Genomic DNA, 17069 nt, shown 5'->3' with positions numbered 1-17069 from the left:
GTTCAATGCTTTGTGTTTCAAAGCATCATGTGGTACATCACTTTTTATGAGATCTAGAATCACTGACTTTTGAAAGTATATATATGCTGTATGGCTGCTGGTATCTCCCCAAACTGTCTCAGATATTTGGGCAGTGTAAGGATCCCCTGGAATGTGTAGTTTTAGTCCCAAGGTTAACTTTTTAGTAGAGTTAGACTAAATTCCAAGTGAGATATAGACATACTCCTCTCTTTAACCCCCATGTAGTACCTGATCATAACCATGCAATTAAAGGGATATAAACACATCCCAAACAAAAATCATTCTTCAATTTCAATTTCAAAGTGTAATGATAAGTCCTAATGCAACTGGCCAATAAGGAAATGTTTACTCTCATTTTCCTTATATTTTTTAATGGTTACTCCTGATTTTATTTACTTATTGATTTCTTTTTTTCTTTTTGGGCTGCCCAGTAGCATATGGTGTTCCTGGGCCAGGGATCATATCCAAGCCACAATTGTGATCTAAGCTGCAATGCTGGATCCTTAACCTACTGTGTGGGGCTGGGGATTGAACCTGCATCCCAGAGCTCCAGAGACACTGCTGATCCTATTATACCATGGCGGGAACTCCACAATATTTTCCTTTCAACAACCTCATTTTTAAAAATCATTTAAATTACAAGTCTGGTATAGAATTGGCCTTATTCTGGATCTTATCACACTTCCTACTTATTCCCTTTAAAATTCAACAGGTGTTTGTCTTGTTGCCTGGCCAACTCTCTACATCACTGCCACCATCCCTGAGTGTCCTCTCAACACTGTGCAGAAGATTTAAGTTTAAGAGCTTTATTTCTAATTCTTTAAAGTAGAAACTCATTGAAAAAGCTTCACCCCAAGCATTGTTTTTTCTGAGTTCAAAATATTTAGCTGATGCATAAGACCAACTGTTTATGTTTCTGAAACTGTGAGATCAGATTCCACAATTTTCAGTAATGGATTTACAGTAACAATACATACAGAAGCTTTCTTCCAAAATACTTTCAATTTTATGTTATTTATATTCCATTTATGTGGGAGATGAGAAGCAAAGAAAGGTTCACTGACCTACTCTACTCACACAGCAACAGACAATAATGCATACCTCATTCTAAAGATACATGCTCTAGCTAAAAGTTTAAAATCCCTTCCCATAACAATGTTTTACTTTTAGTTAGACTACATCATGTAGGTAATTTTGCTATAGTGGGATAAAGGTACCTGTTCTGCATTCTAACTAATCGTATATAAGCTATTATGATTTAATTTTCTGCTCTAAAGAATTCTAAATTCTCTAAATGATGTAGCAGGCTACTAAAATTATTCCTGGTACTGCTATAGACCAATCAATTAAGAAGTACTTTTCATTATTTTCCAAGTTCAGAAGGAAAAGCAATTTTACAATGACTTTTAAATTAATATCAGGGCCACAATCATACTCATAGTTAATAAAAAACAATCAGTAGGCAGAACAGCATACAGGTTGAAATTATGGACTCTGGAATTAGACAGACCTGAGGGGTGCTTTGCTAGCCCTCTGACATTGCTAGCTCTCTGTTCCCTTTTCTTAAAAATGGGTATAATAATAATAATAGGGGATTAAGAGGTACAGATTATGATGTATAAAATAAATAAACTACAAGGATTTATTATACAACATAGGGAACATAGTCAATATTTTATTTTAACTATAAATGTAGCATAAGCTTTAAAAATTGTGAATTACTATGTTGTATACCTGAAACTTGTAAATAAACTATACCTCAATAAAAAAAGAAGGAAAATGGGCATAATGAGAGTACTGGTTTCACTGGGTTGGCACAAGATTTAAATAATACATCTAAAGTTCTTACCACTATACCAGGCACATTTTAAGTGCTCAATAAATGACAGCCTTTATTATTATCAACTAAAGCTGACAAATTATTTGCATGAGAAATTAAAGTGAGATGATCTATCATATTTTTAACATGTTAAGTACTTTTCTATGCTTATCTTCCTTCTAAATCAACTTTGAAATATCACAATGGATAGAATGGGTTCTGCTATAATACAGCTATTATTAAATGCATATGTACTGTTATAATTTCAATATGCTGCACCTACGGTGAAATAATTGGCAGAGCGGTGGTGAAACAGACAAAATTTTCTCATGTTGTAACTCTTAACTGAGATAAATATTCACCTTTTAGGTGAAGTTCAGAATTCCTGTCATGGCTCAGTGGTAACAAATCTGACTAGGATCCATGAGGATGCAGGTTTGATCCCTGGCCTCCCTCAGCAGGTTAAGGATATAGCACTGCTATGAGCTGTGGTGTAGGCCACAGTAACTCGGGTCCCACGTTGCTGTGTCTGTGGCATAGGCCAGCAGCTACAGCTCCGATCTGACCCCTAGTCTGGAAACTTCCATATGCCGTGGGTGCGGCCCTAAAAATATTTTAAAAAATAAAAGGTAAGGTTCTTTTTGTCTTGACTCTCTTCTGGAAGTCCCCTCAGCAAAAATGATTGGCTCCAGTCCAACTCTGAAAGGGTCTCATTTCCAAAAAAGATTAAACCAAAGGAACAAAACTCAATGATTAGAGACTAGAACAAGTCACAGAAAAGCACTGCCCTCTTGATGAATTTAGATTTATAGAATCATAAAAATTCACATTTCAATTTTGTTGGTCTTATATATAACCATGAAAAGATACTTTTCAGTGAAGAGAACCAAAGTCATAAAAGTTCAACATGTGTGACAAGTGCTATTTCAAAATGTGCTCTTGGTAAGGCAATTTTATTTTAAAATAGAACTAAATAGTATACGAAAATGTTGCTACTAATAATCTCTATCTCCCCCACTCCCACCTAACTCTCACATGCAGATTATGGATGAAAATGCATTTGCCTGATTAAGCATCATCCAGTCATTTTCTTTCTTTTTCAGCATCATCCACTTATTAAATGGTGTTATAGATTCCCAATTACATAATGAGATTTTAATGTACTATTGATTTAATTTCTGTTCAATAGAAGGGTGTGTTAATAACACAGTATTTAGGAGTATGTTCTGGAGTCAGAACAACCTGCATTCTAATCCCAGTTCTGCCATTTTTAGCTGTTTGATCTTGAGCAATATACCTAATTTCTGCGTTTTAGAGATATCCCCTCTAGTTACATGAAATGGATCTAATACTAGCACCTACTTGACAATGTTATCACAAGGATTAAACTAATTGAGATAAAGTATATAAAGCACTGGGCACAGTGCTTGACATACACAATGTATATATAAGTAAATGTTAGACTTTAGCTAGGGTCAAATCTTCTTTCGTCATGTTAATGAAAGGTAACAAAGCAAAAATCCAGCAACACTAAAACTTAATACTTTTAAAAATATAATTTTTAAATTTGTCATGATATTTTTAAACTTATATTTAATTTTTGCCTGATGTTCTGGCAATCTAAAACACTTCAAACTAATAAAACCAATATATGAGGGACTGAGCTAGAAAACAATACCTTTTGCTTAAAATTCTTCTCTGTTGGCTAAGTGTAAAAAGTCAGCTTTGTTCTCATATTAATAGTCATCATAAATGAGCTACCCCTTCTCTCTAAATGTATGTTTGCTTAATCTTGGTCTGCACTGGAGTAAATCATTAAGTACTGGGTTTAAAAGGCTTCCTGGTGGGTTGAAAAAGTAGAACTGAAAGCAAACAGATGGTCAGATGGTCATCAGCAGATTCTCAATCTGTTTAATTTTATCAGTAAGAAATGAAACATAACATTCATCTCTGATAATTCATTAAAGCAGAAAATATTCCTGTAAAATATGTATATTTGATTGCACAATATATCTTACAAAAGTATTCAGAGATTAAGAGAATTAGAACATTCTCTTGTGTCTGGGACTTCAATTTATTTTTTGTTCCCCAGCTTAACCTAGGGGGAGGATTGACTTTAAGGTTTATAAATCCAAACTATTTCTTCAATAGAGTAACTAGGCTTTGAGCTAGAAATGAATCCATTGAATCCTTTTCTCCTACCAGATTATGAAACTATTACTAAACTTTAGCAATACATTCATTTCTACAACCAAAACCTTAATCAAAGAAATCAAAGAAGATGTAAAGAAATGGAAAGATATTCCATGTTCCTGGATTGGGAAAATCAATATTGTGAAAATGGCCATCCTACCCAAAGCAATCTACAGATTCAGTGCAATCCCTCTCAAATTACCCAGGACATTTTTCACAGAACTAGAACAAACAATCCAAACATTTATATGGAACAACAAAAGACCCAGAATCGCCAAAGCAATCCTGAGAAACAAAAACCAAGCAGGAGGCATAACTCTCCCAGACTTCAAGAAATACTACAAAGCCACAGTCATCAAAACAGTGTGGTACTGGTATCAAAACAGACAGACAGACCAATGGAACAGAATAGAGAATCCGGAAATAAACCCTGATACCTATGGTCCATTAATCTTTGACAAGGGAGGCAAGAACATAAAATGGGAAAAGGAAAGTCTATTCAGCAAGCATTGCTGGGAAACCTGGACAGCTGCATGCAAAGCAATGAAACTAGAACACACCCTCACACCATGCACAAAAATAAACTCCAAATGGCTGAAAGACTTAAATACACGACAGGACACCATCAAACTCCGAGAAGAAAACATAGGCAAAACACTCTCTGACATCAACCTCATGAATATTTTCTCAGGTCAGTCTCCCAAAGCAATAGAAATGAGAGCAAAAATAAACCCATGGGACCTCATCAAACTGAAGAGCTTTTGCACAGCAAAGGAAACCAAAAAGAAAACAAAAAGACAACTTCCAGAATGGGAGAAAATAGTTTCAAATGATGCAATGGACAAGGGCTTAACCTCTAGAATATATAAGCAACTTATACAACCCAACAGCAAAAAAGCCAATCAATCAATGGAAAAATGGGCAAAAGACCTGAATAGACATTTCTCCAAAGAAGATATACAGATGGCCAACAAACACATGAAAAAATGCTCAACATCGCTGATTATAAGAGAAATGCAAATCAAAACTACCATGAGATATCACCTCACACCAGTCAGAATGGCCATCATTAATAAATCCACAAATAACAAGTGCTGGAGGGGCTGTGGAGAAAAGGGAACCCTCCTGCACTGCTGGTGGGAATGTAAACTGGTACAGCCACTATGGAGAACAGTTTGGAGATACCTTAGAAATCTATACATAGAACTTCCATATGACCCTGCAATCCCACTCTTGGGCATCTATCCGGACAAAGCTCTACTTAAAAGAGACACTTGCACCCGCATGTTCATTGCAGCAGTATTCACAGTAGCCAGGACATGGAAACAATCCAAATGTCCATCGACAGATGATTGGATTCGGAAGAGGTGGTATATATACACAATGGAATACTACTCAGCCATAAAAAAGGATGACATCATGCCATTTGCAGCAACATGGATGGAACTAGAGAATCTCATCCTGAGTGAAATGAGCCAGAAAGGCAAAGGCAAATACCATATGATATCACTTATAACTGGAATCTAATATCCAGCACAAATGAACATCTCCTCAGAAAAGAAAATCATGGACTTGGAGAAGAGACTTGTGGTTGCCTGATGGGAGGGGGAGGGAGTGGGAGGGATCGGGAGCTTGGGCTTATCAGACACAACCTAGAATAGATTTACAAGGAGATCCCGCTGAATAGCATTGAGAACTATGTCTAGATACTCATGTTGCAACAGAAGAAAGGGTGGGGGAAAAACTGTAATTGCAATGTATACATGTAAGGATAACCTGACCCCCTTGCTGTACAGTGGGAAAATAAAAATAAATAAATAAATAAATAAATAAATAAATAAATAAATAAATTAAATTAAATAAATAAATAAATAAAATAATTATATACTTAAAAAAAAAAAAGAATTTCAAGTACCTTTTTAAATTCCCAAGAATTTAAAAGAATCACCATTGGTAATTGTGTTTCCCAATCCAAGCTTCTTTTTTTTTTTTTTGTCACACCCAGAGCACATAGAAATTCCTAGGCCAGGCAGGGATCGAACCAGCACCTCAGCAGTGACGCAAGCTGTTGCAGAGACAATGCCAGATCCTTAACTGCTGCGCAACAGCATGAACTCTCAAGCCTCTCTAAATTGGGCCAAATTATTCCAAAGGCTTTGCCATTGTTGCTGCGAAATTTAGGAAATCAGTCACCAAATATAGGGCATGAATTTGAAAGCACTGATCTTAAGTTCCTGTACTTGTTATGTGAGAGCTGCCATTTTCCACTGTTCAATGCATCCAAAAAGCATGTCTAAACAGTCATCTCACGGACAGTTTCTAGTTTTGCTCTTCTAAGTAGTTTTTGAATACCTTTACACATCATTCAAACAAACCTTGGCAGCTACAACAAAGACCATAGCCTACATCAAATCTATGTTCAATTTATAAATAAAAGGAGCAGCAAAATACTCTGTCATCTAAATGCAATTACCTGAGAATCATATAGATGAAGAGATGTGGCTTGGTGTTCTATATCCATATTACCCAAATGAAAAAAATACTTACTAGTGAGTAATGCTTTGGCAATCATGAGTGTTCATTTTATTCACTTGTTTTTATGATTTGTGCACAGAATAATGCCATGGAGGAAAATAACATATATTTCATGTACTATACAGACAATCCAAGCTACAACTAGTTTATGTTTTAGCAGTTATAAACAAGATCATTTTACAAAAGTTATTCCATAAATAATACTCCTCAGAAACCTACCACAATCTCCCTATCTAAAACAATCTTAAAATTTCTACATCAAGCACAGCTAAAATGTATATAGACCATGAAATGGAGATTATTATGTATCTGAGGAAAAGAAGTACGAGAAGAAAACTCCAAACTAGTTAAAATTCTCCAAGCTGGAGTTCCCATCATGGCTCAGCAGTTAACGAACTTGACTAGCATCCATGAGGACACAGGTTCGATCCCTGGCCTCACTCAGTGGGTTAAGGATCTGGTGTTGTCGTGAGCTGTGTTGTAGGAAGCAGATGCGGCTTGGATCTCACATTGCTGTGGCTGTGGTGTAGGCCAGCAGTGACAGCTCCAATTGGACCCCCAGCCTGGGAGGGGCTCCATATGCTTCGGATGTGGCCATAAAGACAAAAAAATAAATAAATAAATAAATAAATAAATAAATAATTCCCAACTGTTTCAGGTTAAAGCTGTCTAAAAATTCTCCAAGCTATCATCACTCTAGCAATCCTGATCAAAAGCCAATGTCGATTTTTGTTGAAAATTATTGAAATTCATTAAGCTTACTATGAATAGGTATAGGTTCTATGCTTACTCTTCCTTTTCCATTAAATGCAAATTTACAAGCCATTACAATTTTGAGGGGAAAAAAAACATGGCATATACTATTGTGTTACAGCAGGTCAAAACATGCATGAACAGTTCTGAAAAGGCAGAAATCACTATCAGACAGACAACTTGGGAGTTGCATTTTTGCTAAATGGTTTCAATAAAAAGAAATAGTTCTAAGACCTGAATATTCATAATTTACTTATACAAGACTAGTTCCAAGTGTGCATCTTCTCTATCTCCTTGGCCTGAAGGAATAGTCATTTAGCATATTTACTGACATTCACTTTTAGATACACTATCCCTCCTCTACACTAGCTCCTCATTTTTCTATTCTCCTGCATGTAATTCCCTAAGCAACTCTTCCACTTACAGGACTTACTCCCTACTGCACCTCTCACCTCATGTTCACATTCACCTCTTCATGCCTCCTAGCTGTCATGTATCACTGGGAAGATGTATTTCTTCAAACGCATGTCATTTGGATTCAAACAGCTTGTATTGGATGCAAGCTCTGTGGCCTGCTAGTTGTGTGACTTTGAGAAAGTTGTTTAACCTCTCTGAACCTGTATTTCCTTAACTTAAAAATATAATCATAATATCTAATTCATAGGACTAGAAATTGACAAGAAAAAATGAGATAGTATCTGATATGCATAAATGTTCCTACTAACTATAATTATTATGGCTACTATCGAGAAATCCATTGCATTGTGATGATTGTAGAACTATAAATATAAGAAAATTCATTGTTTTTAAAAAATAAAAAATAAATAAATCCATTGCAAAAACTAGCATACTTGCTTTCATTTATAAACTTTTAAGAAGCAAAGAAATATTGGGTCAGAGTTGAGTACTAGTTTGAAAACTTTTTTTTTTAATTGGGCTATGAAAGAAATGGAGTCTTAAATTAAGGTCACAGTAAAGTTGAAATCATCATAGATCTTCCTTTTCCTGATAAAACATCTACTATTGGTTATTTTTATGAAAATCATTAGGAGGAATGAGAAAATCGTCAAAGATTCTCAATCCAGAAACAAAACTTTCTTTTAAATGCTCATCAGAGAACTACACTTAGTCACATATAGAAGCATCTCACTTTGTACAATTGTTGAGTTCCTGTTAGGATGTTTGCCCCCAAATTTCTAAATCTTATGTTAAAAACAAATGATAACTGGAGTTCCCATCATGGCGCAGCTGTTGATGAATCTGACTAGGAACCATGAGGTTGCAGGTTCGATCCCTGGCCTTGCTCAGTGGGTTAAGGATCTGGCATTGCCGTGAGCTGTGGTGTGGGTTGCAGGTGCAGCTCGGATCCCATGTTGCTGTGGCTCTGGCGTAGGCTGGTGGCTACAGCTCTGATTAGACCCCTAGCCTGGGAATCTCCATGTGCCACAGGTGTGGCCATAGAAAAGACAAAAAGACAAAAAAAAAAAATGACAACAATCTAAAGGAAAAATCTTAGTATTGCTAACTGAAGAATCCCTATCAATGTTATAAAGGAGTTTTTCTGAAGTATACTCATTTTATACTGGTTTAACATTATTTAATATTACTGTAAGATTATAATAAAACAAGAATTCATTTTTGCATATGCAGTAGAATTTTGATAAGTTCATAAGAACTATAATTAACAACAGATAAATCTCTAAATAGCCATAAGAAAAAATTGAAACAAAACACAAAAGGCATAAACATTGCTTTATGAATAGTCTTCAACAATGGAATCTAATAATAGACATAATAGGAGATAGCAGTCATTTTTTAAGGCTCTAAGAAAGGTCTCAACAAACAGAGAGGTATAGTTGTTCTTACTTGAACTGAAATTCTGAAAGGAGTTTCTTCTTAAATCTGTTTTTCAGGGAGGGGTAGAAGAGCAATAAAGAAAAGAATAAACAGCAGTATTGAAACTTCATATCATTCAAAGTGAAATTGTTGAAACTAACTTCCAGATCTATTCAATCTAATTAAGGATTTAACAATTATTAAGCTGATATTTTATATTTTACAATTATTATATTGGACTTGAGACTGAGTAGCTCAAATATCATTTCAAAATATCATAATTAATATATTTGGAAAATAATGAGTCAAGAAGCTCATAAAGTGAAGTTCAAAGAATATAAAATTTTCCTTTTTTTTAAATCTAAACTTTCTCCAAAAATATAAGTTTAAGTATTCTATTTTAAAACTGGCTAAACATACTCACACCTGGAGGCCAGAGAAAAGTTCAATGTTCTTCTGATTTCACACAACTTTCAGTTGTATTCCAAACCCTCTTGGGGGTAAATAAACAAACACCAAAACAAAAGCCTCAACAACAAAAAACATGGAATAGCCGCTGCTCTGAAGCTCAGAAGAGGAAAGATCATACATTTTACATCCTGAGCCCACATATCTGTTCTTGCCACTGTTGGCTTTTCTTGTGAAAAAACAGAGACACTTTCATTTATCATAGATATATACTCAGCTTTCATCCAGTTTAGCCTATTGCTCCCTACAGCTGTAGAAAATTGTTATTTTTAAATTAGGAGCACATGAATGAGGGGGAAAGTCCTATCATTTGAAGAAGCAGCTACTCAAGTCTGCCCCTACACAAGAAGCCACTTGTTAGTTCCCTTTCCAGTTCTTGATACATTTGAAGCAGTTAGAAACTGTTCTTTTGAAAGAAAATTCAAAATAAAGGGCAAGATGGCAGAAATAAAAAACAGGTCCCTTGTCACATTGTTTTTAAAATAAAAACACAACTTTTTATCATTGTTCCCAATTTCCCCTCCCATTTTGTCTAGTCCCAACAGACTCTTTAGACAGAAGTTAAATACCCTCTCCTACACACTGGCAAAATAACTCTTTGATTACAGGGGTCTCATTCTATGAAATATAAGTACAATGCCTTGGTAGGCCTCCACTCATTCATCATCAGGAAGAGCATGTTTTACATCCTTTACAGATGTGCATTCCTGGCCCTCGCCTCAGTACTTAACAGTACATATATGAAATATCCCACTCTTGAAACTCACCAGTGTGATTTTACTTGACTTCTTCACCTAATTCTAAAGAACCTATACCACTATCTCTCACTTACCAAAAGTCAGTAGCTTTCTTGTTTTCCTTCAAAGAAAAAAAATGTGTCCCTAATTTACAAGGCAAACAAAGCTAAACTCCATGAAAAAAACGAAATCGAAGCAACAAAAGCAAGAAAGGGAAGAATCGAGGGTGGGGTAGGAGAAGCTAACTTTGGCAATTTAAAGGTTCTGGGGCAGCAGGAGACTGATGTGTAGGAAAATACAAAGGTGGACTCCCCACCCTCCTTACCGCCGTGGAGCCAGAGGAAGATGCAATATAAACACGGATCGCCATCCTGTGAACACCGGCTGTAGTTTGAGTCCTGCAAACGGCTGGAGAGCAGCTGCAGCAGACTGGAATCAATCTAGGGGCCGTACGGAGGTTGGAAGAGAAGGATGGGGGAAGGTGGAAGAGGAACTCGACAGAGCCCCGCCTCCTCCCTTGGCTGCTTTCACTGGGCTTCAAGGGCTGCAGTCCCAGCCCCAAACCCCGGAAGGCACAGGCTCCTTTGCATCATTTCTCGCTCTCTCTCTCTCTTTTTTTTTTTTTTTTTCAATCGGGAATCTCGAATGGCACCGCGAGATCTGTTGAAACATTTATTTTTGACTATTACCTCCCTGAGAAGAGGGAAAGGAGAAAGAAAAAGAAAGAGGGAGCATCGAATTAAATGATTACAATGAAGGACTTTTTCCCACAGAGATTAAAAGTTCTGTGGTTCTGCGTGTAACTTCCTTCTCAAAAATTTATGAAAATAAGAAGACGTCTTCCTTGACAGAGGAAGTTCTACGAGGAATCAAGACACCAGTAAGAAAGACTAAGTTCTCAAAGCCTTGTGCATTTAAGACTCTTATCACGTAGTGATTATTCTGATGTTAACTGGTGGCACGAATTGGCCTTGAAGGACTGAGCGCTGCCCTGAAAGGTTTAGGAAAAGTTTCAGGTTTCCCTAAGCTCAAATACAGCAGATTGGTTTTCTTTTTGAGTTTTGCTTTTTGGTAACTTAGGGAATCCTGCTTCCATGAGAATTCTCAGGAGGCCTAATGACTGACTGGCAAACTCAAAAATGGAGGAAGTGATTGCAGACCAAAAAAAAATTGTACCTCAGGTTTTAGTCCCCAAGCTTTCTTCCTCCCAAACCATTTTGCCCTATTCACTAGAGGTTCTGCTTTAATGATGAAAAAACTCTCACACAGCCTTTTCTCTGAATGTTCTTTCTACCTTCTTGCCTAAACTGATAACTTTTTTCTTCAGAACAGCTCTTCCCTTTCTCAAATGGAGATTGCTCTCTCACCCCACTCAGGATTGGGTGTCTCCAGGTGGTTTATCTTCATTTCCTATGCTGAAAGAGAAGATCTGCCTAGAAGCTTTATTTTCTTGCTCAACAAATTCCCCCCTGGGCAAAAGTAGTGCTAACTAATCACTGAGCTCTTTGAAGTTATAATTTATCCTAATTTCTTACCCTGGTAATTCCTCACTTTCTCCTCTAGGTCTTTGATGTTTTTAAGATTTTGTTAAGTGTCTTCTAACATTTAATTCCCTTTAGGATTGTTCAGAGCACCTAGTTCACCATCGCCAGAGCAGAAATTTTTCCTATTTTTAAACTTTTGAGAAAGTAAAAACATTATTTACCCTATATACAGAAAGAAGACTAGAAAATCAAAATTTGGAAATATTGAAATCTATAAAACATTACCACATCAACTTTTTAAAATATTAAATTTAATATTCACAAAAGTTCATTTCATTTGAAAATAATTTGGAGTTTAGATTTTTTTTCCTACATCAGCAGAATTCCCAAGTATATATAATGACTGCAGAGAAATAACTGTATCAAGTATAATTTAATCAACTGCTTGGTGCCAAATAATTTTAAATTTAAAAACAAAATTATAAAAGTTGAATAATATTTTTACTTAATATTTATATGAAGTAAGAGGGTAGGTACATTTGAATTTTTGTATTTTGATACACTGTGGAATGTTGTTTCCAGAATAAGAGTGCCTGGGCTTTTGATGGTAAAGAGCCTTGATTTTTGAATAGGACAACCAACAATGTTATTCAGTAAAACCCTGGTTCCCACCCTTCTGCCTGCTCTGGCAGATGAGAGAGTAAGAATATGACATTTTTCTTCTATTAATAGACAACATATTAACATAAAACTATGTAAATCAAAAACCTGAAAAACAAAAAAAGCCCTGCACTTTGGAAGACTTAAATGTTCTTTCTAAGTCCCACCCTAAGGGCAATATCTGCATAGGAGATAGAGTAGGTTAAATAACAGAGTGTTATACCTAGGGTTTCTGAGCTTAGTCCCCTGCTACTTGTACATCAGCAGAACACAAACTTTAGGACTTGGTGCCAGCAGTTGTCTTGGTTGGTTGGGTCCAGGGTTATTTAACCCAAGGCAGTACGGCCAGAGTTGTAGCCACTGGAGGGCGCCCCACACCTAAGGAAAATAAATATTCTGTACTTGGGAAAAGCAAGACAAAATTTTATCAGCTCTACAGAATTCCAGCAGAAGACTGGAATGTCATTTCATCCATTGTCCCTGAGCAGTAACAAGAAAGTGTCTCAGAGAACAATGGAACTCCAGGCAAGAGAAACAACTATTTTTTAAAATATTTTGATACTTGCAGGAAGTGTTACTGGCCTATTATTTATCACTGATTTCAGAAGAGTAGTGAATCACCGTGTGAAGATAACTCATTTATCATTAGAAGAAATGTAATGGGGTTAGGGTGGAGGGTGATTTTTCCAGACATTATTTCTTCTAAAGAAAGGCCTGCTTTGAGACCATCAAATTGTTGCCAAGGCATTGCTTGTCAACACCTCCAGTTACAGTGAATTCAGAATTCCTGAAGCATTCCAATTCCATTTTATAGTCAGCTCAAAACTTTAGAAATATTTGTCTGAGGTTGAGTTGAAAAGTGTTTCCTTTTATGTTTTTTTGATACTAATAATTTCCAGTTATAAATTCATCTCTAATCTTGTGAAAGCCTATATCACACAAGGACTTCTCCATGTTAATATCTCCAATTATTTGACCATTCTTAATATTCTGTGATAGATATCTAGAGGTCTGTCCTCTAAATATGCTATAGTTTGTCAATTTCTCTTTTCTACAAAGGGTGGTCCCCAGAACTGAATGTCATGTTCCAGGTATGGTATGACTGGCATTGCATAGGGTAGTATGGGGTTCGCATTCTGGATCCTGTGTTTCTCTTTTAGCTCTCCTATTAGTGGGGAATGGTTAACATTGTGATTTTAATGTGCATGTTCCTGATTACTGAGAAGTTGTGTACCTTTTCATATATTTATTATCTTTTTTATATCTTATTTTTTGGAGTATCTGTTCAGCACTTTTGCCTATTTTTAAAATTGTTTGACTTCCTTTTTCTCTATCCCAAATAGCAGCCTTGTATCCCTTATATGTGTTGTAAATAACTTCTTCCAGCTTAACGGTGTCGTTTTATAAATAATAGTTCAATTTTAAGTTACTTAACGATATCAATCTCTTCCTTTATGGTTAGTTGGATTTACGATTATCTTTATGTCAATTATTTAAGAACTCCTCTCAGACCCTGAGGGCATGAAGGTGTTCTCATATTCATTTATGAAAAGCTTTATTATGGTGTTTTTACTTGTAGAGTTGCAATCTACCGAGAACTGATTTTCATATAACATTTGAGATATAGATCAAATTTATTTTTTTCCAAATAGATATCAAATGATTGTAACACTATGAACAGGAGAAAAAAATTCTTTTCCCACTGTTTTACACTGCCGCTTTTGTCAAAGATAAGTGATCATACATGCATGGGTCTGTTTCTAGTAGCTCTACTCTGTTTCTTTTGTCTGTCTATCCTTGTGCCAATACCATGCTATCTTAATTAATATCAATTTTAATATCTAAAAAACTGATACAGCAAGTTCTTCTATTTTGATCTTCTTCATTAAGTGTCCTTTTGGTGATCCTTCATATTTCCTTTAAAAATTTGGAATGTTTGTAACTGAAATATAAAATACAATTGATTTTTGTATAGTGACTTTGTATCTGTAAATTTTGCTAAACTCAAATATTAATATTAATAATTTATCTGTATATATTTTGGATTTTCTATTTACACAGTATATTATCCAAGGAAAAATGACAGCTTTGTTTTTTCTTTCCAGTCTTATACTTAAATATTTATTTTCATTTCCTCATGCTCTGAAACCTCCAAAATACTCATTCTTCTTACTATAGCTGTGTAATAAACAACTTCTAAACTTAGTGGCATGAAACAACCATTTTATCATGCTCAAAGATTCCATGGGTCAGGAATTCAGTCAGGGAATATCAATTAGTATTTGTCTCTTCTCTACTGTATCTGAGGCCTCAGCTAGGAAGTCCTAAAGGGTGGGAGTTACTTAATGGCTGAAGGCAGAAGTCATCTACAGATTTCTTTATTCATGTATCTGCTGCCTATGCTAAGATGATTCACACTCTAAATTCATATGCAACTCTTGACTATAGTACTTATATGTGATTTCAACACTTGACTTAATGCTCTCTCATAATGGACAGCTTCAGATAGTGGATCTTCTTACAATGCAGCTCAGAGCTCCAGCAAACAAGACAGAAACTATATTACCTTTTATGACATTACCTCAGAAGTCACATAGCATTACTTCTTCAAAGAGCTATACTCCAGGAATAAGAGAAACAAAACTTGACCAAACCCTAAAGGGACCTTGAATGTGTTAAGATGATCAGAGATTATCTTAACTTAAGCAGAAGTAAATTCCTCCTTGGGATAAGATAATGTCATTGAGAGCCTCATTATTATTATAGTTTTTTTTCATCTGCAATGTCTAGCACTCAAAAATAATACTGTTTATTAAAGGAAAAGATGTGGCTGAAAATCAAAGAAAAAGAAAAAAAACTGTGAAAACACCCAAAGAATAAAAAGACATTACCATAGAAGGAACACCAATAGGACCTATTGTTGATTGCTCATCAGAAAAAAAAAAAGGAAGACAGAAGGCAGAAGGCAATGGAAATGCCTCCAATGTCCTGAAAGAATACAACTTTTAACATAGAAGTCTAAAGCCAGCATAAATATTGTTGTGAAATAAAGACATTTTTCAGAGAAACAAAATGTAATTTTTCACCACCAGTCCCACACTAACTGAAGTACTAAAGGAATTATTTCAGGAAAAATGAAAAGATTGTGTATGGAAGCTTAAAGATGCAACATGGATTTAAGAGCCATGGAAATAGTAAATATTTGAGTAAATCTGAAATGAACAATGGCTCTGGAGTTTAAAATACTTGTGGAGTTTAAAATATTTACAGAATTTAAAAACATGAGAAAATCTAAATATAAATTGGATAGACGTAGCACAAACGTTCAAAGTTTGTTATATTACCCAAGTTGTTTCATATATATGTATCTGTCTCAATGAGGATGTGGATTCAATCCCTGGCCTCGCTCAGTGGGTTAAGGATCTGTTATTGCCATGGCTGTAGTGTAGTCTGTAGCTGCAAGTCCAATTCAACTGCTGGCCTGGGAACTTCCATATGTTACAGATGTGGCCATAAAGAGATAAAAGAAAGAAAAAAGAAAGATGGAGGAGTTCCCATTGTGGCTCAGTGGTTAACGAATCCGACTAGGAACCATGAGGTTGTGGGTTCAATCCCTGGCCTTGCTCAATGGGTTAAGGATCCAGCGTTACTGTGAGCTGTAGTGTAGGTCGCAGACGTGGCTCGGATCCCACATTGCTGTGGCTCTGGCATAGGCCGTCAGCTACAGCTCCAATTAGACCCCTAGCCTGGGAACCTCCATATGCCATGGGAGTGGCCCTAGAAAAGGCAAAAGACAAAAAGAAAAGAACATAAAAGGAGTTCCCGTTGTGGTGCAGTGGTTAACGAATCTGACTAGGAACCACGAGGTTTCGGGTTTGATCCCTGGCCTTGCTCAGTGGGTTAAGGATCCGGCATTGCTGTGAGCTGTGGTGTAGGTTGCAGACGCAGCTCGGATCCAGCATTGCTGTGGCTCTGGCGTAGGCTGGTGGCTGCAGCTCCGATTCAACCCCTAGCCTGGGAACCTCCATATGCCACAGGAGTGGCCCAAGAAATAGCAAAAAATAAAAAATAAAAAAAATAAAAGGTTATTACCAGTGAAGATATAACTATTCTGAATTCGTATGTACCTAGTCCATAGCATTACAATATGCAAAAGAATTATACAGAGAAATAGACAAATTCACAGTTATGGTGGAATATTTTCACAGACTTCTTGCTATAACTGATAGAAAACAGGCCAAAATCAGTATAATGACATAAATGATTTAAAAAACACAGTCAAGAAAATTAAACTAACAGACATAAAATATTGTACCCACTACTGTAGAATATACATTCTTTTCAAGTGCACTTGAGGTATTACAAGATTTGACATATGTTGTACTATAAGTCTCAATTTCAAAGGATTAAAGTCTATAGACTATGTTAAACTAGAAATCAATAGCAAAAGGAAATGGGGGAAATCCCCATAATTTGAAGAAAGTAAACAACACACTTCTAAACAATGGATCAAAGAAAAAAATCCACAACTAAAATTAGAAATTTTTGAACCAAATTATGCTA

The 17069-nt window shown here is 35.9% G+C and overlaps 2 protein-coding genes across 2 annotated transcripts in view; one reads left to right on the top strand and one right to left on the bottom strand.

Moving 5' to 3' along the window:
- The window catches only part of SH3BGRL (SH3 domain binding glutamate rich protein like), a 91134-nt gene extending 80312 nt beyond the window's left edge, over positions 1-10822 (bottom strand). Inside the window, exon 1 of the mRNA XM_021080702.2 lies at positions 10688-10822. Within this exon, the coding sequence (XP_020936361.1) occupies positions 10688-10732 (45 nt within the window). The 5' untranslated portion in view covers positions 10733-10822. The remainder of the gene's footprint in view (positions 1-10687) is intronic.
- A 220-nt stretch (positions 10823-11042) lies between these two features.
- Positions 11043-17069, top strand: part of HMGN5 (high mobility group nucleosome binding domain 5) — a 74493-nt gene continuing 68466 nt past the window's right edge. Inside the window, exon 1 of the mRNA XM_085006788.1 lies at positions 11043-11242. The gene's annotated coding sequence lies outside the window, so the exon portion shown is untranslated. The remainder of the gene's footprint in view (positions 11243-17069) is intronic.

This window comes from Sus scrofa, chromosome X (genome assembly GCF_054392235.1).
Source record: "Sus scrofa isolate SSC_HxYL_T2T_F1_AM1 chromosome X, Sscrofa_HxYL_maternal_Yorkshire_Landrace_v2.0, whole genome shotgun sequence".
Taxonomy (NCBI): Eukaryota; Metazoa; Chordata; class Mammalia; order Artiodactyla; family Suidae; genus Sus; species Sus scrofa.
Note: the sequence above shows the minus strand (reverse complement) of the source record. Positions and strands in the feature narration are given on the sequence as shown.